Here is a 25,911-nt window from a genome sequence, read left to right as displayed (position 1 = left end):
GACGTCTATTTTTGTGATATATATCAGGAAGGGGAAGGAAGTAACATTATTTTATTTCTGAAACAGGTTAAGCTTTGTATGTATTTGCGTTCTACACTGTAGTCAAGCCAGTAGCTCCAACATGCAAATGCAGATAGATTACAGACTGCAATAGACGTAGATGATTGAGAAAGTCAGCACTAACCTACTACAGAAGTGGAAAAGTCCAGTTTTCAAAACAAACGAGCACTGCCTAAATTTCATTAAAAAGCTGTGTCTCATAAAACAAGTGTTGTACTATGCTCCTACACCCATTTTTAAATATGAGAATTTAGCTTAATAGCTTCGAGGTCGTGTGACAACCATGTTGTTGTTGAGCCATTTCTCTCCTTTTCAGTCTACAGGAAGACCAGGAGCATTCTGCACTGAATATGGACACGCGACATTTGCAGCATTTTCTGCTTTGAAGTGTAGGCTACTGTCTGTGTCTTTGTTTCCTGTTTTACTCCTCTTTATTTTGAATTCAGTGTCAGGTTCAGTGTGTTCAACTAAGGAATAAATATAGGCACTAAATGTAACACCTGAAAATCTCCCAGTTTTTTAAACTATACAAAATAAAAATATTTAATTTTATATATTATATATATAATATATATATATATATATATATATATTATATATATAATAATATATAATATATAATTTATATTTATATATTATATATATACACAGAATAAAATATTATTTACACAGACGGCCACTTGCCGTTCATAGTCTCCGCCACCAGATGGCCCCCGGAAAGGAGTCAAGCGTTGGGGGCGTGGCTCAATGTGGGCGTGGCTCAACGTTGAGGCACGCCTCGATCTGCGGGCTGCAGCCAGGGGCTTCTCTCCGCGTCTGTATGAAACGCTCTGGGTTGTCAATTGAATCCAGTATAATCCGTTTGCGCTGGCTCCAGCCGTCCATTCACTCCAATAATAACCCGACCACAGCGATACATGACGCTGCAAGCTACAATCTGATTGGACAACCGAGGACCTGATAGCTTCATGTTGTGGCCCTCAGTATGTTTTTCTTCTCCTTCTAGCCTGAGAAATAAACTTTTTTTCGTATGTTTTGGATAGCGGAAAGGCCTACACTACCCAGAATGCTCAACCACCGACGATTTGCGAGCTATAATCTGATTGGACAACCGAGGACCGAGGATGTACATACTGGACAATTAAACGAATAGAAGCCACCCATCGCACCGTGCTAGCCTCCAGCCTGTTCCCAGCCATGCTGTCAGTCATAATGAATGAGTCCTGTGTTGAACCAGGCCACCTTGCCACGATGTTAGTTAGCTGCATTCGCGCATCACATATGATTTGAACATTGATGGAATTAAAATGTTTCCTACTTAGATAAACAGCTACCGCTGGAATTCCCCTGTTGCCAGGATCCCCAGCGTAGTCAGCACAACCCCGAGCTACTCGCCGGCCCCCGTTGCGCTCTTGGGCCAGCCGCAGCTCTGTGCACAACTCCAGTAACACTGGCCTTGGTAACCGAAATCGGCTTATGACCCAATTATCATGGTTTGCAAGTAAATCCTTGCGTTCCTTAAATCGCTCACGTTTGCAAGGCAGGTAAGGTTATATGCCATATCTCAATAATCCTTATCACTCTTCACATACGCTAAAGGTAAGCACAGGCGTTTTAGTATTAACAACCAACTGGCCCTTTAGGCAAAACAGTACAGGAGGATTATCAGAGACGCATTACAGATAACCAAACACATGAATAAGGCATGTGTTGTAGCTTCCAACTGCAAAAAAACTCTGTGTCTGTGTGTTTGTGTGTGTGTGTGTGTGTGTGTGTGTGTGTGTGTGTTTTCCTCAGAAAGGAGGCAGAGGATGATGAGGGGGCGGAGGAGGCAGCACCTCCTTGCTGTGTGTGTGCTGATGGTCGTTGCTGGAGGTTTTCTGAAGTCGAGGGTCACCAATCTCCCAGCAGACAGACCTCTAATCAGGAGGAGACTGCTGCATGTCACACTCCAAGTAAGCACACACCTTTGCTGTGGCTAGTTGTAGTAATGATATGAATTAGTGTAGTTCAATATACAAATACATTTACATTTTGTGGGAGATAACTGGTGAAACCTGCCAGTGTATTAAAGTAGTGTATTAAAAAAAGACTAGATTGTCTTCTTCAATCTAGTCTATTTAGATTGTACTGTATGTTGTATCTGACATTATAACAACTTAAAACTGTTCTTCCGACAGGACAACACTGAAATCCTCGGTTACATACTTGGCCTGTTGTCCTTTGTCATCACATGTACCTCCAGGTTCCCTGCAGTCTGCAGAGCAGTAAGTGACACACAGTATATATTTTGGTGTCAGAACTGCTTCTTATTGCTTTAAATGGCTTTTTGTGGAATGAAAGTTTTTTACTTTTAGTACAAAGGACAGATGTTCACCTGGACTTCCATGTTCTCTGGACTGCTCTGCTCACTGGCTAGTGGCCTCTATGCTGCTGCAATACTCCTCTACGACACTCAGTTTGGGTTTCTTCTAAGAGTCATGCCGTGGCTGCTGTCAGCAATATGCTGTGTCACCCTGGACCTACTTGTATTCTTACATAGTGCAGTGTGACCACATCTTACTCATCTTACTCTCAGGCTCAGGACTACAACTCCAGACTAACACTCCTGCCAAAGCAGGTTATTGGCCTCAGAGCAGGAAATTATCTGTGGTAATATAACAAAATATTGAATCATCCTATGAAAGCTTTGTCATGATCTAAATTCTCCCTGGAGAAAAATTATCTGGAATTTGTTTTTAGATTTAGAAGAGCAGCAGTATCCCCCATGACGAAACAGAAAGAAAGGAAAGAAAAGGTCATCAATTCAAAATACAAGAGAAGACAATACTGCCCACAATGTTTGATTTATGGGAAATAATACGCAGTACAATTAGATTGTGAATGTGATCTCAATTGTTCAGATTTTTAACCAAGTGTTGACTCGTTGGACTTTAACCCAGCATCGTCAGATTCTAGTCATCCACTGGTGCAAGAGAGGAACCAGACAGCAGTTTTCCAGTTTTTCTACAGACACTCAAAGCCTTTTAGGCGGCACACAAACCCCGGCAGAGGATAACGCTGTCATGAAGAGACAAAGAAAACAGCAAGTTCACTTATCAGCACAAACAAAAGTAATGTTTTAGGTCCTATTTTATTTATTTATGTATTTCTTGGTGTTAATCAGATCTTGATCTCGATGAGTGATTGTTTTATATTTAACATTGACAATATTTTACTTACTGTGTCAGCTTAAATGTACATTAAAAAAATACAACATGTGCTGTGCTGTTCAAAATTTTCAATCTTCAAAGACTAAAGATGTCCAGAAGATGACTGAGATGGGCCGTTACATGGATGTCAGTGTTCAACCTCCAAGAAAAGTAAGTGACAGCATTGTTGGACTCTTCATATGAAATCACCATCGTCATTCTTGCAGTGAAAAATGTATTTATTATTGTTTTTGTTCAAATGAATTAAGGAGGTGATGACCAAGGACCAACTTTTTGATGGAAAGGTGCGAGTGATCAGAGTCAGCAGTTTCTGCTCCTCAGATACATCCTATGACTCGTCAGTAGTGAGTTCTGATCTAGAGGTAGGTTAAGTAAAATCATCTTGACCATTTTGTCACAGAAACAGGGTGACATTTTTTTTTAAAAGGACGAGGTGAAGGTTCAAAATACACTGATACTGCAGAAGCTGCACAAGACATGTTTCTGTTATCAACAATCCTATTAAGACCCCCCCTTGATTTAATAACCTGGAAGTAATATTTCACCTTTATTTGATATCAATCGCTTGAATATCACCTGAATATCTCAGATATCTACTTCAGGTTTGCGTTTGCTGTTGTTTTGACATTACATAGAGAAGTATCAAATTTGCACTGTTGGATAGACATTTATTCTGCAGTCATTGTCATGTCAAGAATAACTTTGCCTGTTTTGTAATTACTGATGTTGAAAAGTTTTTGAGTGATTTCAGACTCAATCTGATGGCAAAAATAAAGCTAGGGAGTGTACTTCTCATAGTCTGCCACTAGGTGGTGACAGCATGTTGACATGATGGGTGGTGGATGATCTCTGTGTGTTTCAGTTTAACAGGGTGTTGGACTGCTGTTAACTTCTTATATCACCCTGTGTGTACTGTTGTCTTTACTTGAATCAGTTGAGTTTGTTGCCCTTTTACATCTAGATTTCTTCAGTTCTTTGTGTGATTTTTGTTTGGACCTTTCTGTTTAGAGGAAATTTAGCACATAGATTAGCATATTGAAGTTATTATCAGACATAAAAACAAGTCCTTGATTGCTCAGTGCTCACAGATAGGAGAGGATGTCTTCTGATATCTCTCAAGATGCATTCAGAATATGGCTCGGCCATTCATTCTTTTGTTCTCAGAGACATTCATCTACAGAGGTCAGACATAATCTGACCTACACAGGAATAATACATGTTTTTAACAAGAACTGGCGAAAGAGTCCAGAGAACAGAAGGTACTCAAAAGTTGGTGTAATAAAAACTTCAAACATTTACTAAAGAAACGACATCTGAGAATACCTGAGTGAGCCCTTCATGTGGAGATGCGCTCATTTCTCGATTTAAGTTTTGATAGAATTGTGCAGTACAATCTGATTTTATATTAGATTTTCTCTATACCGTATATCTTATCAACTACATTTTTTTTTTGTTGGTTTGTTTGGTGAGCATGGATGATTGGTCATTAATATGAACAAAATGAGATAGATATAAAAAATAACACTTGTGTTAATGCCAATTAGATGTTCAAGTCTTGAATGTCAAATGTGGCACTAAGATCTATATATTATACGTAACTTTCATTGGTGCGGCCTCTGTCTCATAAACTATTCTCAGGGCGCAAATGTAGCCAGAACCGGCGCTGCCTGTGGCATTACGGAGAGCCTTTCTGTATGTATTAGGACTATCTTGCCAGACTAAACGAAATTCCTCCAGTTTAGTAGCATGTCATTTGAGTTCAGATTTTTGTGCCTTTTGCTTTAATTTGCAAGTCTGTTGGTTATAACATGGTGCTAACCTCCTTTGTTTACTTATCTTCTTTTTCAGAGGTGCAATAGAGTCAAGAGTCGTTTGTAGCGGGCTTGCAACACTTTAAACAAAATGATCTATTGGTTTACAACACCTGCAATTACCTCTACTGAATCCGGCCGTGTAATGTCAGAGGTAAAAAAAAAAAAAGCAGGGAAAAGAGCAAATGAAATCCAGACAGAAATTTACAGGGTCTGGTCTTAGGTCAGTTTGTCTCCATGAGCTGCAGAAGTGAAATTCTTGATGGAAAATGACTGACCAATAGGTTGAACAGTGGGCTCATTGTTGCTCAGGTTTTGTAAGTTAAGCAGTTAAATGAATACAATTTAATGAATACATTTCTGACATTAACAATTTTACATATTTGTGCAGTCTCCATTATGGTTGTATTGATTTGATGAGTCACAGTGATTTATAGTGAAGTCTTCAACATACCCTTAAACCAAATCAAGATAATAATTTACAACTACAAATAGTCATCAAATTCATATTGTTGTATAACCATTATGCCCTGTATACATCCATGTTGTAGACATCACAGCAGGTCAGCATTAGTCAGCAAGTGATTATCAGTATTATCATAATTATTATTCAACACTGTTTGGTTTTCTGCTTTTCTTGCCATTACTGCCGTATATGATCGTAGCTTGATGATAGTTTCATTCTTATGTTTTGATGCACATATTGTACCTGCGTACCTCTATTTTATTTGGATTTCATATCTTTATTTAACATTTGAGAAAGTGCAATTACGGTTCTCAACTCATCATCAATAAGGATGTTCCTCCTGGGACTTCTGAAAGTGGTCAGTGGGGAAGCCATTTTGTTAACATTAAAATCACAGATTGTGAGTTTGAACGTAAACATGCAGAACAAAGCACTTCAGATCAAAGGAGATTCTACATCACAGAGTTACATTCCGGAATGTTTTGCCAACTGTATAAAAGGCAGACACCAATCAGACAGTCAGACCGTTTCAAACCTTTGAACAGGTGACACCTCTGTGTAAAAACTACTCACAAAAAGAAAATCTTCGAGATACAGACTACATCTGTGGATCAGAGACAAACTACAACAGCATTTCTTTGAGACTCATCAATCCAACCAAAGAAAATGGATAAAGCAAGGAACTCAAGACGGTACCAGAAGACCTCTGAACCTATGCAGCTCAGCGCTTCCCAGAAGAGCATGGAAAATGGACTTGACCAAGGTTGGACCGAGATGATGAGCGAGTTGAATAAAATATCCAGCAACACAGTCAAGAAAACCAAGCAATCGCGGAAGAAGTGGAATAAAGACAAGAAGCCCTTCTACAAAGCCAGGTTTCCCTTTGACGGAAGAAAAAACAATAACAAATGGTGGGAGAAGAAAAATCACCGGCAAGTGGCTCATGTGGCTCCTGCAGCTCGTGTGGCTAAGAATAAAAACACCACTGAGCTCCAGAGGGAGAAGGATCAGAATCAGCTTCTCCAAAAGGAACTGGAGCGGGTCAGCGGTTTAAACAAGGAGCTCAACGAAAGGTACCAGTCTGATGTCGTCAACAAAAGACAGCAGACTAACACCTCTCTTGAAAATGAGATCCAGCAGAAGTTCTCTGCTGAGCTGCAGAGAGAAAAGGACAAGTGCAAGGCTCTCCAAGAACAACTGGAGAAGACCAGTGTGTCACTGCAGGAGGTCAACACCAGATATGAAACTGATATCAAGTACGTCAGACAGCAGGCTTACAACCTCCAGCTTCACCTCGACAAGGAGATGAAGCAGAAAAAAGCCCTGCAAGCTGACTACGACAAACTGCAGGCGGCATACACACTGAACCAGCAGAAGTTCTCTGCTGAGTGCGACACAGAGAAAATCAAGATTGTCCAACATGAACTGGAAACCATACATGTTTCACACTGCCAGCTCAGACAGTTGTACGACACTGATGTCGTCGCTGTCAGACAGAAAGCTGAGACCCTTCAGCGTGAGCTTGACAGAGAAACCAAGGCTCATGCAGACACGGTCTCAGAGGGCTGGCGTGTGATCAAGACACTGAGGGCTGAGCAGGATGCCCTTCGTCAGAAGATGGCAGAGGTCAATAACATCCAACAAAACGCCTTCAAAAGGGAGAGGACTTTTGAGAGAGAGCTGGAGGGGCTTAAAGCCCAGCTCAAGGAACAAATCTCAGTTAACCTCAAGCTCACCACCGAGCTACAGGCTGAGAAAGAGGACTATGGGACTCCCCGAAAAAGATGCAGACGTGAGGAGAAAGACGAGTGTGAGCCAATGAAGAAGCAGGCAACCATCAACTCTGGATCATCCCTCGGACGCATAAAAGACGTTGAAATGTCTGAGACGAATCTTCCAGAGACAACAAGGACACCATCACTCTGGAAAAGTCCCCATCACTTTCTGGGACTGAAGTAGGTTGACATAAAAAGATGTAGTGGGTTTCCTCCGGGTGCTCCGGTTTCTCCCACAGGTGTAGTCACATACACTAAACAAACAAAAAAACATCAAATTTATGTCACCTACATATACCTTAACATCAACACAAATTTCATTCAGTGGGTTTCCTCCAGGTGCTCCACAAGTGTTGATGCACTAAAGACAATAACAACAATAAAAAAAAAGAAAAAAGAAACATGTTCTGTGTTTTAACACCATAAGCAGCATGAAAAAAAAGCCCTAAAAATATATCTGCATATAGGTTATTTAGTTTATTTTGGGGAAAAAACAACTTTCTAAACATTTATAGGTGCCATAAAAGTTTAGGATATTATATTAAATATTATATTATATTATATATATATATTAATTATATTATATATATTATATTAATAGAGCTCACTGAATTAGCACAAAAGAAACAATTCATCCCCATGTTTTGATAAATTAGGGGGCAGAGGTAAGGTGCATATGTCGAGCCAGGACAACAGATTACGGTAGTCTTGTTTTGGCTGATACAGGTTACTTATGATGAGAGTACATTTTGACAAAGAGTCTACAGCAGCAATCACTAAAAGTGGAACCCACCTGAAATCATTTCTGGCCCACTTGATTATTTTCATCATACACACTGATAGATGTAGACAGAGCTCTGTCATGGCAGCAACAGTTAAACACAGTATCCTCTTTAGGAGTTTAGATTAAAAATAGAAAGTTCATTTTTTCAGAAATCTTTTTTTTTTGTTTTGTTTTTTCATTTTGAATTCAGAGCTTTTGTTTGACTGAGGTTCAAAGGATTCTGTTGCCTGCTTGACAGGCCGCTGAAACAGCCGACATGCAATGTGTGGTATGAAGAAAACAACAGTGAACAGTAACAAAGAAAGTCACACATGAACAGTAACAAAGAAACTTCAATTTAAAACATGTTCAGAGCTCTTCTGTAGTAGAGCTCAGCAGTGGTGCAGCCATTGATGCTCTCCTTGTAGTCTGTTCTCAGGTCAGTCTTATAGAAGTACAACAAATACAAATCATGAAGGTGAGGCCAGAAATCAATTAACAATTAATTCTATTAAGATTAAATATATTCAGTGTGGCAAAGTATCTAGGTCCTGCTCCTCTCCTTGCTCCTTGCATTACTCCCTGCTCCTCTCCTCGCTCCTCTCTCTGCATCACTCCCTGCTCCTCTCCTCGCTCCTCTCTCTGCATCACTCTACTCTCTGCTCCTCTCCCTGCTCTTCTCCCTGCTCCTCTCTTTGCATCACTCTCTGCTCCTCTCCTCGCTCCTCTCTCTGCTCCTCTCTCTGCTCCTCTTCCTGCTCCTCTCTCTGCTCCTCTCCCTGCTCCTCTCTTTGCATCACTCTCTGCTCCTCTCTCTGCTCCTCTCTCTGCTCCTCTCCTCGCTCCTCTCTCTGCTCCTCTTCCTGCTCCTCTCTCTGCTCCTCTCCCTGCTCCTCTCTTTGCATCACTCTCTGCTCCTCTCTCTGCTCCTCTCTCTGCTCCTCTCCTCGCTCCTCTCTCTGCTCCTCTTCCTGCTCCTCTCTCTGCTCCTCTCCTCGCTCCTCTCTTTGCATCACTCTCTGCTCCTCTCCCTGCATCACTCTCTGCTCTTCTCCCTGCTCCTTGCATCACTCCCTGCTCCTCTCCCTGCTCCTCTCTCTGCATCACTCTCTGCTCTTCTCCCTGCTCCTTGCATCACTCCCTGCTCCTCTCCCTGCTCCTCTCCTCGCTCCTCTCTTTGCATCACTCCCTGCTCCTCTCCTCACTCCTCTCCTCGCTCCTCTCCCTGCTCCTCTCTCTGCATCACTCCCTGTTCCTCTCTGCTCCTCTCTCTGCTCCTCTCCTTGCTCCTTGCATCACTCTCTGCTCCTCTCCTCGCTCCTCTCTTTGCATCACCCCCTGCTCCTCTCCCTGCTCCTCTCCTCGCTCCTCTCTCTGCTCCTCTCCTTGCTCCTCTCCTCGCTCCTCTCTCTGCTCCTCTCTCTGCTCCTCTGGACTCACACAGGTCGTAATGACAAGCAGCTAATTATCGTTAGCTTGAGAAGCTGTAGCATGTATGAACTGACAAACTACATTTCCCGTGAACCTCTCTCTCTGTGCTGCTGCTGCTCCGTTCACTTTTACCACTTCACCGTCACTTTTCCTGCCCGCTCACTTGTTGGACCATAGACATATATATGTCTATGTGTTGGACACCGTCATACGGAGCTACGCTACTCTACGCTACGCTGACGTTACGCTGACGTTACGCTACCTACGCTGCTCACTACTCTAACGTGTGTAAACTTGAACGTGAACTTTTACGTAGATGCCCTTTGAAGAATGAGAAGAGGCTCCGACATGATTTGCTGCGCTAGTTAATGACTCAAAACAAGTCCAGAATAACGTTGTGTGTTGTTGTGTTCGCGCAGTGCGAGTAAAGATCATTAGTGGCGCATTGATATTAATGATCTGCGCCCCTACTGAATGAATATAGGGAAAACACTGATATAGTTTATTTTGGTTAAAAAATACTGTTAATACTGTTAAATGTGCTTCACACAACAAAAACATTGAGGAACTGAGGAAACACCAGAGGCAGGTTAATAAATGAATAAATCATAATAATAAAACACATGATCATTTATTAATAGAGAAACTAACTAAATAAATATAATTCAAGTAAAAGACAGACTAAAAACAGGTCCTTTTTTCTTTTATTTTTTCTTTGCACATTAGACCTTTTTCTGTCTTGTCATAACAAGAGTCTGGACTCGCCTAAATAAAATGCAGTAGTTTTTAATGTTGTCAATTAAACTTGTTCTAATGTGTGCATTATGAAAGAGGTCTGTCCCAAACAATCGCCCCAAAACCACCAAACATTTACTCATGCAGCCATATCTGAAGCAGGCAGTGAATGGCTTGACCTTAAAAGTCCTGATGAGATCTGAAGAACCTGCCTTTCAATTACAGTCTAAAGGCTCAACTTTAAAAAACTGAGAACAAGAAGCCCCACGACAAGGAAAAAGGAAAACATGTCTCTATCATCAGAGTCACCTCTGTGATCCTCATCCTTCGGAAGGATTCAGTAGACTACCTGAACTCCTCGAAGGTGATCCTAAAATACTGTATGCAAATATGACAGGCTGATCAGCAGGTGTATCACACAGGTGAGCTCCTCCCTAAAAACACGCAGGCTCTTCCACTCAGCTGCATCGCCTCGTTTTTTCAAAGAAACCCAAATGTAGATATATTTCAAATTAAAATGGAGCGTCCTGCAGTGACAAGAGGAAACCCCAACTCCTTTCTCTCCAGTCTGGTTGAATTTTGCGTGGATTCAGCCACCACCTGTTTCTCCCAAGACGCAGATAAATTGTGCGTCCCCATCGGTCTCTGCGCTTTATCGGCGCTCATTTTACTGCTCTCATGTCTTTTGTAAGTACGTTTTTTTTATCCAGCTTTTGTTCCAGGACTTTTATTGAAAAGGTTTCCAGCACTGACCGGTGTTAACTGTTTAAGGATCGTGTACCAGAGGTGCAGATTCCGGAGAGGAAATCCGGGAGAAACCGTCACATCGTTTTACAGCCTCCTCGGTAACCTGTGCAGCACAGTTGGAGCCGTTCTGTCCAGACAGCTGCATCTTCAGGTAACACTTAAAATTATTGTGCTTTTCATCTTTCTGCAGGCAGTAATAAGTCTGATAATAACTTCTGATCCATCCTCTGCAGATAACGCACAACCATCCAGCACGACTAGCTTCATGAGGAGGTTAGTTCCACTTTGTGGAAGCTGATGGGGCTAAAACTGACTTAATAAAAAGTTTTAAGTTGTAAGAAAGGATGTTGCAAATTTTAGAATATGGTTAACTGACATAGACACAGCATAATAAATTATATGAACATTGAAATCCATGTATTATATTATTTCATCTAATCATTATTTTGCCAGGTAAAATCTCATTGAGATTAAGAACATATTTCTTGTTATATGAACATAGCCAATGCATATAAAGATTGTCAATTAGTGAATTTGAATAGCTGGGAAATTATGGGTGGCTGCTATGTGATTTGAGTACAGGTTATTGCAGCACAACAGAAACATTTATTTTGTAGGGGAAAGAAATAGAAAAAGCTGTATGTGGGCGCATGTGGAGCCTTTACTTTATTATTATTATTACACTCTTACATCAGTAGGTGTCCAGCCTAACTCACTCTTGGTGTTTTGTGTTAATCGGGTGGTGGTGGTGCCCTGGGATGGTATCAAATTCCCGGCCTGAATTATTGTCCCAGTCCGCCCCTGCTCTCCAGTTTCAAATATCAACACTGTGTTTCGGACATCATACTGACTCAGACTCATTTCATCCTTGAGGTGTTTGCTTAAAATATTAGCAAACTGCCAAAATACACAGGCACAGTTAAACTACATTAATTTAAAACAACATTATAGCCACCTGACACCCTGTTTGACTGGTTTTATTTGCATGATTGTAATTCAGGAGGAAAGGGTGTGAGATGAGGCCATTTAGAAACAAGATCTTTGTGATGTAGGGGAATAACAGCAATATTAACATACGGAAGTACTGAGCATATGGTAACAGGATTAACAGTTCCAGATAATGGGATTTCCAGACAAGGAAACAAGTCTGAACATTCGTCAGAGAAGTGAATGGCAGGATCGAAAAAGGAATTGAATTTGCATGCAAGAGGGTCATCAAAACTTTGCCCAGAGCTGAATTTGCTCAGACTGCTGACTCAGGCTGTTTTGCTTTGAAACTGATGGGACAGTTAATGAAAGTAGTTGATCGGACACACACACAAGATGACAGACCTAAAGAGAGCTGGACTTATCTTCATCTTTTTTATACTGCTTCACAGTAAGGATTTTTTTTTTCTTTTGACAATATATGGGAAGTTTAACTTCAGCATTGAATTGTATCGTTGGGTGAAAGTCCCAAGTTGCCATTGTTCAAAATTACCAGCAATAACAATTAGCTGAGTCCTCTTTTGGCTGGGTTACACTTAATTGCTCATGATGACAATGCTGGTATGCTGTTTTTTAGTAGGTATGACATTTAGCATATTAACCATTGTAGATAAGTGTGTTAGCATGCTAATACTCAAGCAAAAAACAGCTGATGAAAATGTTGCTAGTTTGCAGGTATTTAGAAATTATAGTAATTTTAATAATAATTAATTTTATAATTATAATCATTATTAATCCGATAGTGGTGCTAAATGTAAAGTTTAGGGGTCACCGAATGTTTTACAATTCATCCTGACAGGAATGAGAAGAATGTATGCCAAATTATATGGTGATTTATCGCCGATGACTGAAAATAGTTGCATATTGAGGTTGCCTACTGACCAAATATTATTTTCTGAGTAACAGATTATGTCAGATTTTATTGCATTTTGGCTCAGTGAATGTACACTTCATGTTAACATTTATGACACAAATACCACATTTAAGTGAGCATGTGTGTGGATGTAAGTGTTGGAAATGTAGCAATGTGTTAACTGTGTTGATGATATGAAGCATTTTGCTGAATAGTTCAGTGCAAGTGTTTCCACTATTCTGTTCAGCATACAAAGAAAGATCTGCCAAACCTTTAAGCAAAAACCAACAAAGGAATTGTGCATTTATTTGGGTTATCTCATGAATTTAGATTTTCTTGTTCTCTTTCTTAACTCAGGTTTTGTTGCAGCATTGAACTGCACCAGGCCAACTCCTGAATCCTTGCTTGCTGCACTTGATAAGGAAGTGTTTCGTAAGAATCTACTGCGACCTGTAAAAACATTTTCAGATACACTGAACGTAACCATCGGTATAACTCTGGTGGGAATTTTAGGAGTGGTGAGTCATTGAGATCCACAAACATCTATTCATTGCTTCAAAACATGTGCAGATGTAGTGTAAGTGTATTTCATTCATCATTAATAATCATAAATATGTCTCATTTTCAGAATGAAAAAGACCAGTCATTGTCAGTATTCATATGGCTAACCCTGGTAAGTTTTCCGTAATGAAACATCAACATTTGATTGTGTATGTGAGTCACACAAAAACAAACAGAGAAATTCTCTTCATCTTTATAATGAGTCACAAATAAATAGTTTATTTTTTAAAAGGCACAGTATACATAAAATGAACCTGATTAGTCAATGGAAGGAGGCCAGCATCTCTAAAGCATGGGAGTAGGAAGAATCACTAGGGGCTCTGCTATGCCATGGCAGTCATGGGAAAGAAACAGAGGGGGCTGATATCCTCAAGAGGTCTTGACAGGTGACACACCAGTGTTAGTGGTTGTGTGCATAATGAGTATATTGAGCCCAGGGAAGATGGTAACTCCAGGCACCAGGATCAGATGAGCTGACTCAGGTCTTGATTAGCTCTCTCAGTTTAACCTTGGTTTGTGGGTGAACAGTCTCTTTGGCAGTGGGCATTTTAGGCACAGCAACGTAAAGTGAAAAAACAGCCTGGGAAAAAATTATCAACATGAGTGAGTATGGCCCAGCAGCGTATTAAATGTGCTTATCTCTCTCTCTCTCTCTCTCTCTCTCTCTCTCTCTGATGCATAGTATATGTTATGCATTACAAAGATCCAGTTAAGAGAAGATGGTGGCTCCCAGAAATAAAAACCCAGACTTAATTAATGGCAGAGCATTTGTTCTAAACTGTATGCTTTAAAAGTGTATACAAGGACACAGTCTTGTGCTTCTTTGAAACCCTGCACCAAGAGGTGACGACCATGGTCTTGTGATCCCTGCTGCCAGTGAGTCCTTAATGTACATCTCCATTGCTCCTCTTTGGATCAGGAGACATACAATACAAGACTGGATGGCAGAGGCACACTAGAAAGAAGATCAATAGCACAGTCATTTATTCTAAGAGGGGGTGAAGACAAAGGGTGATATTTTCTAACTGTCATGATACTCAGCAGCTTTGATAGGTAGGTCTAGAGACTCAGGTTCTGGGCTAGACAAATCAATCAATAACTGTAGATTACTGTAGACTGTAGATATTAGGAGTGACTGGAATGTGACTGAAAATTAGTGTAAAAGGACACTGTGCTGCAAAATTAATTTATCTGTGGCGTGTACCTTTGTATTACAAAGGTGAATGAATCATCTGGCAGAATTTGGAAGAGTGTGTCCGGGTTTTAAGATGATTAGAAATTTGAGAAGGGAGAGGAAACAGAAAGCCATGCCCAGCTGCAACCAAACACTGGGAGAGACAGACTGTAGACAAACATTACATATAAGAACGTAAACAATGGGACAACATAAGGAAAAGGAGGGAGGAAAATTGATGGAATTTTCAAAGCTGTACATCACTTTGGTATTGTTCTGTTTGATGTAGGAGTGGTATATAGATGGACTGAGTTGGGATGAAAAGGAATGTGGAACTACAAGAGTCTCTGTCCCTCGGGAAAAGCTTTGGATCCCAGACATCGGCATCGCAGAGTTGTAAGTTAGACGGCTGCTCAGCAGTCTGTAACTTTTTCACCCTTTATCTGATTCAACACGTGTCCTGCAGCACTTTTGTAAAACTTTATACAGTAGCTGTTATTTTGTTTCGACCAGATATTGTTTGTTTGTTTTTTTGCTTCTTTGGTGGTTTGATTAATTATTAGTTAACCAAGAAATAGAGTCATCTCATACATCTGTTAAAGTATATATCTGCAATTAAATAATCTTATTCTTTTTCAGCATGGATGAAGACAAATCTCCCAAATTTCCCTATGTCTACTTATACAACACAGGTCTTGTATTTGATGATAAGCCGATGAGAGTGACGAGCACCTGTCGATTAGTTATCTACACTTTCCCCTTCGATGTCCAAAACTGCACACTGACATTTGGGTCATATCTACACTTTGGTAAGCTTACCCAAAAAACAACAAAATCAACTCTTATCTCTGAACTGTAAATTCACCTCATTTTCAGTTTTATTACAATTACAGCAAGTTTGTACTTATGGTAAAAAAAAAATGGCAATTTAATTCTGATTATACTGATAAAAACTACACAAAAGCCAAATGATTTTAATAGGATTAAATAAATTTGCCCAAAAATATTCCTCAACTTTTATCTTTACAGCTTAGCCATTTGTAGAAAGCCGCATGCAACACCTCAGACAGACTGGATATCTAAGATGAACAACATTCTCTCAAACTTTATTCTAGCTTCAGACATAAAGATGTTTCAAGGCACCACGGCTGCAGAGATCCTGAAGGAGTCCAAAAATGTGATATACACCAGAGGGGAGTGGGAACTTATAGATATCAAAGCAGCTCCAAATGCTCTGGAGATAATTGAGGGAAGCTACTCTGAGCTCAGATACTATGTGAGTTCTTTTAGACATTTTATTCCTTATTTATCTGTTTATTATCTGTTACATCAGTTACTTCACTTGCTTCAAATTTCTATGGGAATTTTACTTATACTTCATATTTGAAATTGTTTTGATTAAACTTTCATGTGCAAAAGAATTAGACAAACCCATTGAAGATCAACTGAAAAAAAGCAGATAAAAGACAACTGTGACAAGAGCAAGATGTAAAAAAAAAAAAAAAAAAAAGTAATATTTCATATAATAATTAGTAACAAAATAAAATGAAGTGGTTGGGCCCATAAAAAGTAAAGCAGTATAATAAAAACTAGCAAGGGTAAAGGGTTTGTTTTTTGGTATTTAAAAGTTTCAAGAAGTGATTTTGTGGATAATTTGTTATGACAGAAGCATGTAAACAGAGTGCACAGGGTGACTGGGGATGGAGGCCAGTGGAGGAGGAGGATATTCCTGACAAATATTTAATGCATTTATAGTACTTAGAGTAATTTCTTAAAATCTGGCAAAAATTATGAGGAATTGTATTTGTTTATCTTCCCAAGATCATTTTAAGACGCAGGCCAATCCTCTATGTGGTGAACCTCATTCTACCCAGCACCTTCCTGAGCACATTAGACCTCTTCAGCTTTCTGCTGCCTCCCCAGTCTGTGGACCGGGCTGCCTTCAAAATGACCCTCATCCTGGGCTACACAGTTTTCCTGCTTATGATGAATGACCTGCTGCCTGTCACTGGAAATGATACACCTCTCTTGAGTGAGTGACACCTATGATATAAGTAGACATAAGATGAAACTATAGCTCTTTCTGTGAATATTAAAGGCATGTTGTTACCTTTATATTAAAACAAATGTTTGTTTTTGGTACAATGCCATTGTTGAGTAAAAAATATTGCGGGTCGTCTACTAATCAGATGATAAGTGGTTCAATCGCCAGCTCCTCTCTGCATGTCGAAGTTTCCTTGAGCAAGATACCAAACCCCAAATTGCTCCCAATCACTGCGCCATCAGTGTGTGTGTGGGTGTATGAAAGCTCCCAAAAACTGATGAGCAGTTAGCACCTTGCATGGTAGCCAATGTCATATCAGTGTATGAATGTGTGTGTGAATAGTGGAATGGGATATATAGTGTAAAAGCACCTTGAGTGGTCAGAAGACTAGAAAGGCGTTACATAAGTACAGGTCTTTTATCAATTAATATTTCAGTAATGTAACAATACTTCTACTGGAGTAGATGTTTTTGTTACTCTTTCCATCAGTGCTTCTAGCGTCATGGCAGCTTAGCACTTTAAATGTCGATCTGTTACCCACCTTTGATATTTTAATGAAAAGTCTCTTTATTTCTTTACCATTCCTGTTTTGTTTTTTACTGCAGATGTTTTATTCTCGATCAGTTTCGCTCTGATGGTGGTCAGCCTGTTGGAGACGGTGTTTGTCATGAATATCCAGCACAGCTCCAGCCAGTATAGTCCAGTGCCTCACTGGCTCAGTGTCCTCATGTTACGATATATAGCTGTTGCTGTTTGTCTTCCTCCACAAAAGAAGAGTAACCGCATCACAGTCTCCCTTCGCCCACCTACTGGAGGTATATAACATTTTTCACTACTATTGGTGCTACATCTCATTGTAATCATTTGTATGTAACTCTTTTAGAGAAAGTCCTAATGACGTTAATGTATCAAACTGTAGTGTGTAAAGGTTCATTGTTAATTTTTTACTTAAAATGCTCATTTGAAAAAATAATCATAACTGATTTTCTCACACTTCTGCATTTCCTGGAAAAAAACATACAGAAACTAGAGCCAAGGCAGTTCAGTCTCTAGAAACTTGATCGATCACTAAACCACTTCCCTGAAGGATTGTACAGTCATATATCGGTAACCATAACTACATATGTCCAAAGCATACATTTTTTTCCATATACTGTATACGACATCATACGAAGAGTGACATCCTCTCATGAAGGACAATATAATTTTCTAAAAATTTTCTAATTTTCTAAAACTACAAATACAAGACCATGCACTGCTAGCCAGCTTACTTCCTACAGTAGTATCCTAGCTTTATTTCCAATGGCAATGGGCAAGTCAGAGTTCACATTATCAGATCTTCCCTGCTTTTTTTTTTGGAGTTGCTTAGATTGCTACAAATGCTTTTTTTTAATACATGCCTCACACCACAGTATCACTCTACTCTTGATTTTTGATACTCCACAGCAATGAATACCAGCATCATATCTTCAAAGGCTCTTCAGAGCTTCTCTGCTACACCTGATACACCTCCAGAGAAACCCCCTTCAGTGCCCGTCCTGGATGAACTGAGGAAGCTGAGCAGAGATCTCATGGCCATCCGCCAGCAGATTGAGAATCAAGTCCAGGGGAGCAAAACCTCACAGGAATGGCAAATGATCGGAATAGTCATTGACCGTTTGCTGTTTGGCTTATACATTGTCTTCATCTTGGTCACCTTTTTGAACATCCTAATTATCTGGCTCGTGCATGATGTATAAGATGAACTCAGCAGAAGATTTAAATCATACAATCACACAATTATTTTGACTAGTGTGGGGATGGACACCCTCCAAAATACTGCAAAATGTCCCTCTTGAATGCCTTTATAGTAGATAAAACATAATAGAGTGCCCTCTGGGAGGCCATCATGGTAGATGAAACACAATAAAGTCATTGTGGCAACAGGCAAAGTTCCATTGGGGGACCCTGAAGCATTCCCAATCCAGATGAGATACATATACTGATCAGCCATAACATTATGACCACTGACAGGTGACGTGAATAACACTGATTGCCTTGTTATCGTCAATGGGTGGGATATGTTAGGCAACAATTGTCAACATTTTGTTTCAAAGATGATGTGTTAATGGGCAAGTGTTAGGATTTGTGCAATTTTAACAAAGGCCAAATTGTGATGGCTAGACACCTGGGTCACAGCATTTTGTTACATATGGGGCTGTCTAGCAACAGGCAAGTCAGGGGTGCCCATCCCTCTCCACATATTTTGCGTTATCTACACTTCATAATTCAATATGTGTTTGTTCATAGTTTTGAAGTCTTTAGTGTAACAGACTGTAACTCCCATAGGTGGAGGTGTTGAAAAATAAAATGGGTGAGTGGTTACCAGAGGTGTGGAATAACAAGTCTTGTGTTGTCAAGTATATGTTTAGGCTCCATCTACACTTACCGCAATTTGGTGTTTTGTATTTGTCATTTTTTTATGAGGATTCAATGCCCTAAAAATAATAGAGATGTCCTGTCTGTGCACTTGTTTGCAGCATAGTGTTGCCGGTGACAAGCTGACAAAATACACAACCACATTATGGGGACACAAATATGGAAAATTTAGGGATTTATCTTGTTTTTCACTAAGTATTTGGTGTGGGTTATGTCATGGGTTAGGGTCAGACATGTAGCGGTTTTGGTTAAGGTTAGGATCAGTCTCCAGAGAATAAATGTTAGTCATTTCAGTGTCTTTAGTGGAAAAAAACAAGTGGGTGCTTGCCATCTGCACTTCCAGTAGGAACTATATTTTCTATCTTTGAAAAACATCCAGCGTGAGTCCATCTCAGCAGAGTATCAGCATTGTCTCAGATTTGCTCTTAATATCAGGTAATGGTAGCCTACTTTTATTCATAACTTTAATGACTGTAGTTTTGTATGTATTTTACTTTCCGGAGTGAAATATGTGTAGCTCTGCAGCTGAATTATAAGCAGTGCTATTATTATTTTAGTAATCATTACTGTAGTACTACATCCTGTCCTGTGTTGATGTCATCTTTTCTGTTTTGTCCAGGGAAATGAATTATCTTTTATTTGTATATAAGAATGTACTCTATGAATGAGAATGCTACTAATAAAGCAAAATCGCATCTTTAATGTATGTGTCCACTATATTTGACATTTGTTCAAAATTATTTCTTGTGTGAAATTCAAAATAAAGGAATGTTTCAACTAACATGAGTTAAGCTTATGTTTGAAGAACATGCTTAGTAATTAAAGGATATCCTAGTGACCTGTTAAACAGTATTTGCCTTCTGCTATATAATAAGCATAGAAGTGTGGTGGATAGTACCTGCTCAAGCTTTAATATGACAGAGGCTACGGAGCGCTTCAGACAGAGGGTGAACAGAGCTGCTGCAGCTATAGCCAATAGGAGAAAAATAATCCATCCATTATCTGTAAACACTTATCTTCATCAGGGTCATGATGGACCTATCCTAGCTGACTTTGGGCGAGCGGCATGGTACATCCTGGACTAGTCACCAGCTCACAACAGGGCACATAGAGACAAACAACCAATCACACTCACATTCACACTTACAGATCATGTAGAGTCAGCAATTAACCTATTAAGTGCACATACACATACACAGAGGTTTGAACCAGGAACCTTCTTGCTGTGAGGCGACTCCACTGTGCTGCACCAGAGAAAAGTAATGTGTTTTTTCATCATGTAAACCTATTCTAGTAATCACCCAAAATAGTAATATATATCATAATATATCTCCACTCATCACACAGAGTCTTCAACACCCTTATTTGTCTCTCCAGTTGTCTTTCAAACCCTTGTAAATGATGTGCTAACTTGGAGTGGACATACTGAACTTTTCCCTATTATATAGTAATAAAGTAATAAAGTAGTATAGTAATAGTATAGTATTATCTAATATTTGCATTCTTCAACATACCATTTGAACTATTGAACTATGATAATCACTCTACCATGGAGGTTTCTAGTAACCAATAATCCTGTTCTTGTGTTCTCAAAGTTCTTATTTGCTTTCTTTCCAAAGGCCATAAGAAACTGTAGTCAAGGACTGTACTTGTTCTGAATAATGAGATGAACACAATGAACACAAGAGAAGACCTGTTGTAGAATTTTCTATCCTTAAGCTACACAAGGTCACGTGTAGACCTTTAGGTCCTTGGCAGTAGTAGTTGTTTGGCTTTGACTGGGAATAGTAGGTGCCAGCCTATTTCAACACTGGTGGCCTTGGTCGAAGAAACCTAATGTTGCCTTCTTAGACATAATAGATAGCTTGTCGTTGACATTTCTTTAACATAAACAGACAACAGTGTCTCCAGCCTGGAATGTGCTGACAGTAACACTAACATGGGTAAATACATTCTCTTTGTAGAGAATTCTACTTCTGTGTGTATAGTATTTGTAGTGTTATCTGTAGGGATTTAAAGTCTGACCACCAGCATGAGTTTGGCAGAATGTGAGACCGACTCAGGCACTTCTGATGTACTTTGAGAATGTCTCTAATTCTCCTTGGCCATTGACCGTGACTTCTGCAATTTCTCCACATGACCTAAACCGTTCCGGAATTGTTCACATTAAAGTGTGATTAAACCATATTTATGTGTATTGTCATATTTATTACTTATTACATTATAATAAATGACTGAATATGAGTGCAGAGCAAAATAACATTTTGCACTGAAAAGTGCAAATATTAAAATACTGAAGTCAAGTCAAGTCAACTTTATAATCCATGCTGCCATATGTACAAGACATACAGAGAATTTAAATAGCGTTTCCCTCTTATCCCTAATGCAAACAGCAATAAACATGAAATATAAAATATAAAGTATAAGATAAAAAATATATACAAGCTAAAAGATATCTAAGAAAAGACAGTGGCAAATCTAAAAGATATAAACAGTATAAATATGACAAGTGTAGCAGTAAAAACAGAATTACCAGTATAAACATAAGTACTGAGCATACGATAACAGGACTAACAGACCCAGAAAATTCCAGATACGGAAATTAGTTTGAACACGTGTCACAGAAGTGAATGGCAGGATTGAAAGAGGAATTAACTTTGCATGCAAGAGGGCAGTCTTCCCAGCAAAACTTTGCCCAGAGCTGAATTTGCTCAAACTGTTGACTCAGACTGTTTTGCTTTAAAACAGATGGGACGGGTAATGAAAGTAGTTGATCTTTATGATGGAGCGGCATAACAGCAGCACTGAAGACTTAATGTAGGGAATTTAACAGCGTAACTCTTCAAATTTGTTTTAAAAAGAAGTTTTGGTTTAACATCCAAAGGCGTTTCTAGCTAAAGTTTGCATAGAGCTCAACTTGCTCAGACTGTTGACATTTTACATTTTGAAAGGGAATGACAATAACGTTCTTGAGGTGGCACAGACAAGATGACAGAGTTAAAGCAAGTTGGGCTCCTCTTCTGTTTCTGTTTTTTACTGCTGCATGGTAAGGAAGAAATTATTTTCACAATACGCAAGATTAGCAAAATGGAAAAGGAAGATGATTTATTAAAAAATGAAAGATAGCCAACTGACTGAAACATATTCTCAGGGCAATGCTTCATCAATAAGCAAGAGAAAAGATACTGTATAAAATACAAAATAGTTTTAGAATAGACTTGAATTTAAACACATTGTATATATTAGTGAATATAACTTTTATAGCAGTAGTGACTCGTGCTGAACTTGTGCTGTTAAATTAAGTAAACTTTAAAACATTATTTATAGAATAAACTGATTTCCACACTCCAAATTGTATAACCAGTAAGTTACTTTATCTAATAAAGCAGAGAGAAGTACAACAAATGTAAGAGTTCATAGACACGCAGCTTTGTGATGCTGTCGGTACTTTGACTGCTTTGGGACCACTATGTAGCATGCAGTAATGTACAGTACATCAAGTAGCTCATGTAGTAGCTCAGTATGTCATTATTATGATAAATACTTGGTCTTTTTAATTTTTGTGTGATTTTATTTTTTGTATTTAGTTTATTTTAGTGCAATGTGTGAACCCTATCCCACATTTACCAGGTGGTTGTCATAGTAAGTTATTTGTGATAAAATGTTACATTAGTATTTTAAAACACTGACTTTGACCCTGATGTGATGATTTTATGGACAAGAAATTATATTTTTATCAGTTAAAATACACATCTTTGATTTTACTGTGTGGGCTTACCAGCACTGAAGTCCCAAGGTGGCATCTTTGGAAAATTTCCCAACAATAACATTTAAGCATTTTTTGGCTGAGTTAGACTTAAATGCTCACAAAGACAGTGCTAGTATTCTGGTGTTTATCTGGTAAAACATTTACCGTGCTTATCATCCTAGTTTAGTGCGTTAGCATGCTAATCAATACACACTGTAGAAACTAGATTTGAAAAAAGTATAGATCAGGGTAACATTATTAGTTTGCAGGTATTTGGATTAATTGAATTTGTCATCACCCATGACTATAAATGGTTAAATAGCTAAGTTGACACGATGACGCACAGAAACATAACGTGTGAAACAAAGAGGTTGCATGTAGATCTAACATTATTTTCTGAGTAACAGATTACCTCAGATTTTTTTGCATTTTGGCTCAGTGAATTTACACTACATGTTAACATTTATATGACATAAATACTACATTAAAGTGAACATGTGTATGTGTGTGGATGTAATTGATGAAAATGGATCTCTGAAGCTGATATGAAGCATTTTGTTGAATAGTTCATGTTTCCAGCATTCTGTTCAGCATACAAATAAAGATCTGCCAAACCTTTAAGCAAAAACCAATAAAGGTATTATACATTTATTTGGGTTATCTCATGAATTTAGATTTTCTTGTTCTCTCTCTGAACTCAGGTTATGTTGCAGCATTGAACTGCACCAGCCCAACTCCTGAATCCTTGCTTGCTGCACTTGATAAGGAAGTATTTCGTAAAAATCTACTGCGACCTGTAAAAAGATTTTCAGATACACTGAACGTAACCATGGATATGGCTGTAGTGGGAATTTTAGGAGTGGTGAGTCATTGAGATGCACAAACATGTGCATGTGTGCAAATGTAGTGTAAGTGAATTTTATTCTCATTAATAATAATAAATTTGTCTCATCCTCAGAATGAAAAAGCCCAAACGTTGACAATATTTATATGGCAAGTTCTGGTAAGTTTTCAGAGCACTGAAACATCATCATTTGATTCTGTGAGCTGAGTCACACAAAAAGAGGTTAAATCAAACAAAGAAACTCTCTTTGTCCCTCATGACAGAAATTTGAGTAGTCAAATATCTTGATCTTGGCTGTGTACAATGTCTTCAGTATCAGATGATTTTATTTTTCACGAAATGGATATAACCCTAACCCTAACCTTCACATATTTGTGTGCTAAAGGATAAGGCTGTTGATATTCTATATGTTTCCAATTCTACCAATGCATGAATCCATTTCTCAACGCTTTCCAACTTTTCTACTGTCTTTGTCACTCAGCCACAATGCATATTGGTTACTACTGAAGACATACCATTTTAAAAATTACACAGATATAGACACAGTATACATAAAAAAGAACCTGAATAGTCAAGGAAAGGGGGATGGCATTTCTAAAGCACAGGAGTAGGGGAGTGTGCATAACAGCATGAAAGTACTGAAGGCAGAGAGAGATAATCATGTTTACAAAAACATCAGCAAGATAATATGGTAACAATGCAGGTGTGTCACTATTGGATAGATGTGACCAGCTAATGAGAGCAGCTTACTGACAGCCCCAGATAATTCAGCTAGGAAAATAGTGTGAGCATAAGGGGCAGGATGTGGCCGGATAAGGACCATAGCTGATGAGAAGAGAGTCTTCAGTGTCTTGAATTCAAGAGTACAGAATGGAGGTGGTGGTCAGCCTGGTGCTAAAATCCTTAATGAACCGCTGATTGAAAATGGCAAAGCCCAAGATTCTCTGTAACTGTTTCCTAGAGGTGGGTTGAAACCACTCCACCATTGCTCTGATCTTTCCTGGGTCAGTTTGCATTTGACCACTTTCAATGATGTAACCCAAGGACATCACAGTCAAGATGAAAGAAAACAAAGAAGGTTAAGAAAGTCCCTCAACACGTTGAATTACAACAAGTCTGAAAGACTGCATTGGTCAAGCCAAGAAGTATTACTAGGTATTATAAATGGCTCAGCAGCGTTTTGAATGCCGTCTTCAAACTCTGATGCATAGCATATGGCATCCATTACAAAGATCCTGTTTAGATGATTCACTGAAAAGGTTTAAAGGCAGGGTTGATGACAGAGAGACATTTGTTCTAAACTATGATGTTATTTAAGCTTCAAAATCTATACAAGGAAACAGTCTTGTCCTTCTCTGTAATAAAGAAAAACGCTGCAGGGGATGAAGATGGTCCTTGATATACATGACATAGACAACTGGAAGGCAGAGGCACACCAGAAAGAAGATTAATAGCACAGTCATGCATTCTAGGAAGGGGTAAAGACAGAGCACAATCTTTACGGGCATGATACTTAACAGGTATGACAGGCAGGCTCAGGTTCTGAGCTGGATAAATCGGTCAATAGCGCCCTCTGTGGGTAGTAAAACAGACTGCAGATATTAGGAGTGACAGGAAGAACTTCAGTTTTCTTCCAACAGGCCAGTGTACTGTATATGGGGATTGTGCTGCAAAAAAATAACAATCGGAGGCTTGGCATCTGTACCACAAGAGTGACCAGGAGAGAGGAAGCAGAAATGCCCAGCTGCCACCACACACAGGGAGAGACAGACAAGAGACAAACATGACACAAGAGGAAGAGGCATTTTCAAAACTGTACATCACTTTGGTATTGTTCTGTTTGATGTAGGAGTGGTATATAGACGGACTGAGCTGGGATGAGAAGGAATGTGGAACTACAAGAGTCTCTGTCCCTCGGGAAAAGCTTTGGATCCCAGACATCAGCATCGCAGAGTTGTAAGTTAGACGGCTGCTCAGCAGTCTGTAACTTTTTCACCCTTCATCTGATTCAACACGTCTAGCAACCAGTAAAACTTTATAGTATACAGTAGCTGTTGACTTGTTTTGGTTAGATATTGTTTGTTCTTTTTTGCTTCTTTGGTGGTTTGATTAATTATTAGTTATCGAAAAAATAGAGTCATCTCATACTTCTTTTAAAGTGTGCATGTGCCATTAAATAATCCTATTCTTTTCCAGCATTGACGAAGACCAATCTCCCAAATTTCCTTATGTCTACTTGAACAACATAGGTCTTGTATTGGATGATAATCCAATCAGAGTGG

General features: G+C 39.1%; 2 protein-coding genes across 3 annotated transcripts; both read left to right on the top strand.

The window, feature by feature from the left end:
- Window positions 1-1,860: 1,860 nt before the first annotated feature.
- On the top strand, window positions 1,861-3,689 carry LOC113748022 (transmembrane protein 44-like). Its single transcript, XM_027290478.1, has 6 exons — window positions 1,861-2,015; window positions 2,241-2,327; window positions 2,418-2,588; window positions 3,012-3,173; window positions 3,354-3,422; window positions 3,521-3,689. Exons 1-6 carry the CDS (start codon window positions 1,872-1,874, stop codon window positions 3,641-3,643), a joined length of 756 nt encoding a protein of 251 aa, XP_027146279.1. The 5' UTR covers window positions 1,861-1,871; the 3' UTR covers window positions 3,644-3,689.
- A 6,722-nt stretch (window positions 3,690-10,411) lies between these two features.
- Window positions 10,412-19,745, top strand: LOC104923521 (5-hydroxytryptamine receptor 3A). 2 transcript variants are annotated; one of them, XM_019273278.2, is made up of 9 exons: window positions 12,061-12,378; window positions 13,198-13,358; window positions 13,469-13,513; window positions 14,865-14,971; window positions 15,215-15,384; window positions 15,691-15,851; window positions 16,397-16,607; window positions 17,225-17,434; window positions 18,066-19,745. In XM_019273278.2, exons 1-9 carry the CDS (start codon window positions 12,324-12,326, stop codon window positions 18,356-18,358), a joined length of 1,413 nt encoding a protein of 470 aa, XP_019128823.2. In that variant the 5' UTR covers window positions 12,061-12,323; the 3' UTR covers window positions 18,359-19,745. The 2 variants fall into 2 exon arrangements, 1 of the variants encoding a protein (XP_019128823.2); XR_003464016.1 differs by lacking the exons at window positions 12,061-12,378; window positions 13,469-13,513; window positions 14,865-14,971; ... (3 more) ...; window positions 17,225-17,434; window positions 18,066-19,745 and adding exons at window positions 10,412-10,940; window positions 11,025-11,151; window positions 11,234-11,273 and having other exon boundaries at window positions 13,198-13,247.
- The last annotated feature ends 6,166 nt before the right edge of the window (window positions 19,746-25,911 follow it).

The sequence above is a fragment of the Larimichthys crocea genome, chromosome XVII (assembly GCF_000972845.2).
Source record: "Larimichthys crocea isolate SSNF chromosome XVII, L_crocea_2.0, whole genome shotgun sequence".
NCBI lineage: Eukaryota > Metazoa > Chordata > Actinopteri > Sciaenidae > Larimichthys > Larimichthys crocea.
Note: the sequence above shows the minus strand (reverse complement) of the source record. Positions and strands in the feature narration are given on the sequence as shown.

Bases quoted from the DNA above. Each gene is read 5' to 3' on its own strand.
- LOC113748022 (XM_027290478.1), top strand. From the start codon at position 1,872: ATGATGAGGGGGCGGAGGAGGCAGCACCTCCTTGCTGTGTGTGTGCTG. The intron at 2,589-3,011 runs GTATTCTTACAT...CAGCATCGTCAG, and splicing joins GTGTCACCCTGGACCTACTT to ATTCTAGTCATCCACTGGTG. The intron at 3,174-3,353 runs GTAATGTTTTAG...CAATCTTCAAAG, and splicing joins ACTTATCAGCACAAACAAAA to ACTAAAGATGTCCAGAAGAT.
- LOC104923521 (XM_019273278.2), top strand. From the start codon at position 12,324: ATGACAGACCTAAAGAGAGCTGGACTTATCTTCATCTTTTTTATACTG. The intron at 13,514-14,864 runs GTAAGTTTTCCG...TGTTTGATGTAG, and splicing joins TATTCATATGGCTAACCCTG to GAGTGGTATATAGATGGACT. The intron at 17,435-18,065 runs GTATATAACATT...GATACTCCACAG, and splicing joins CCTTCGCCCACCTACTGGAG to CAATGAATACCAGCATCATA.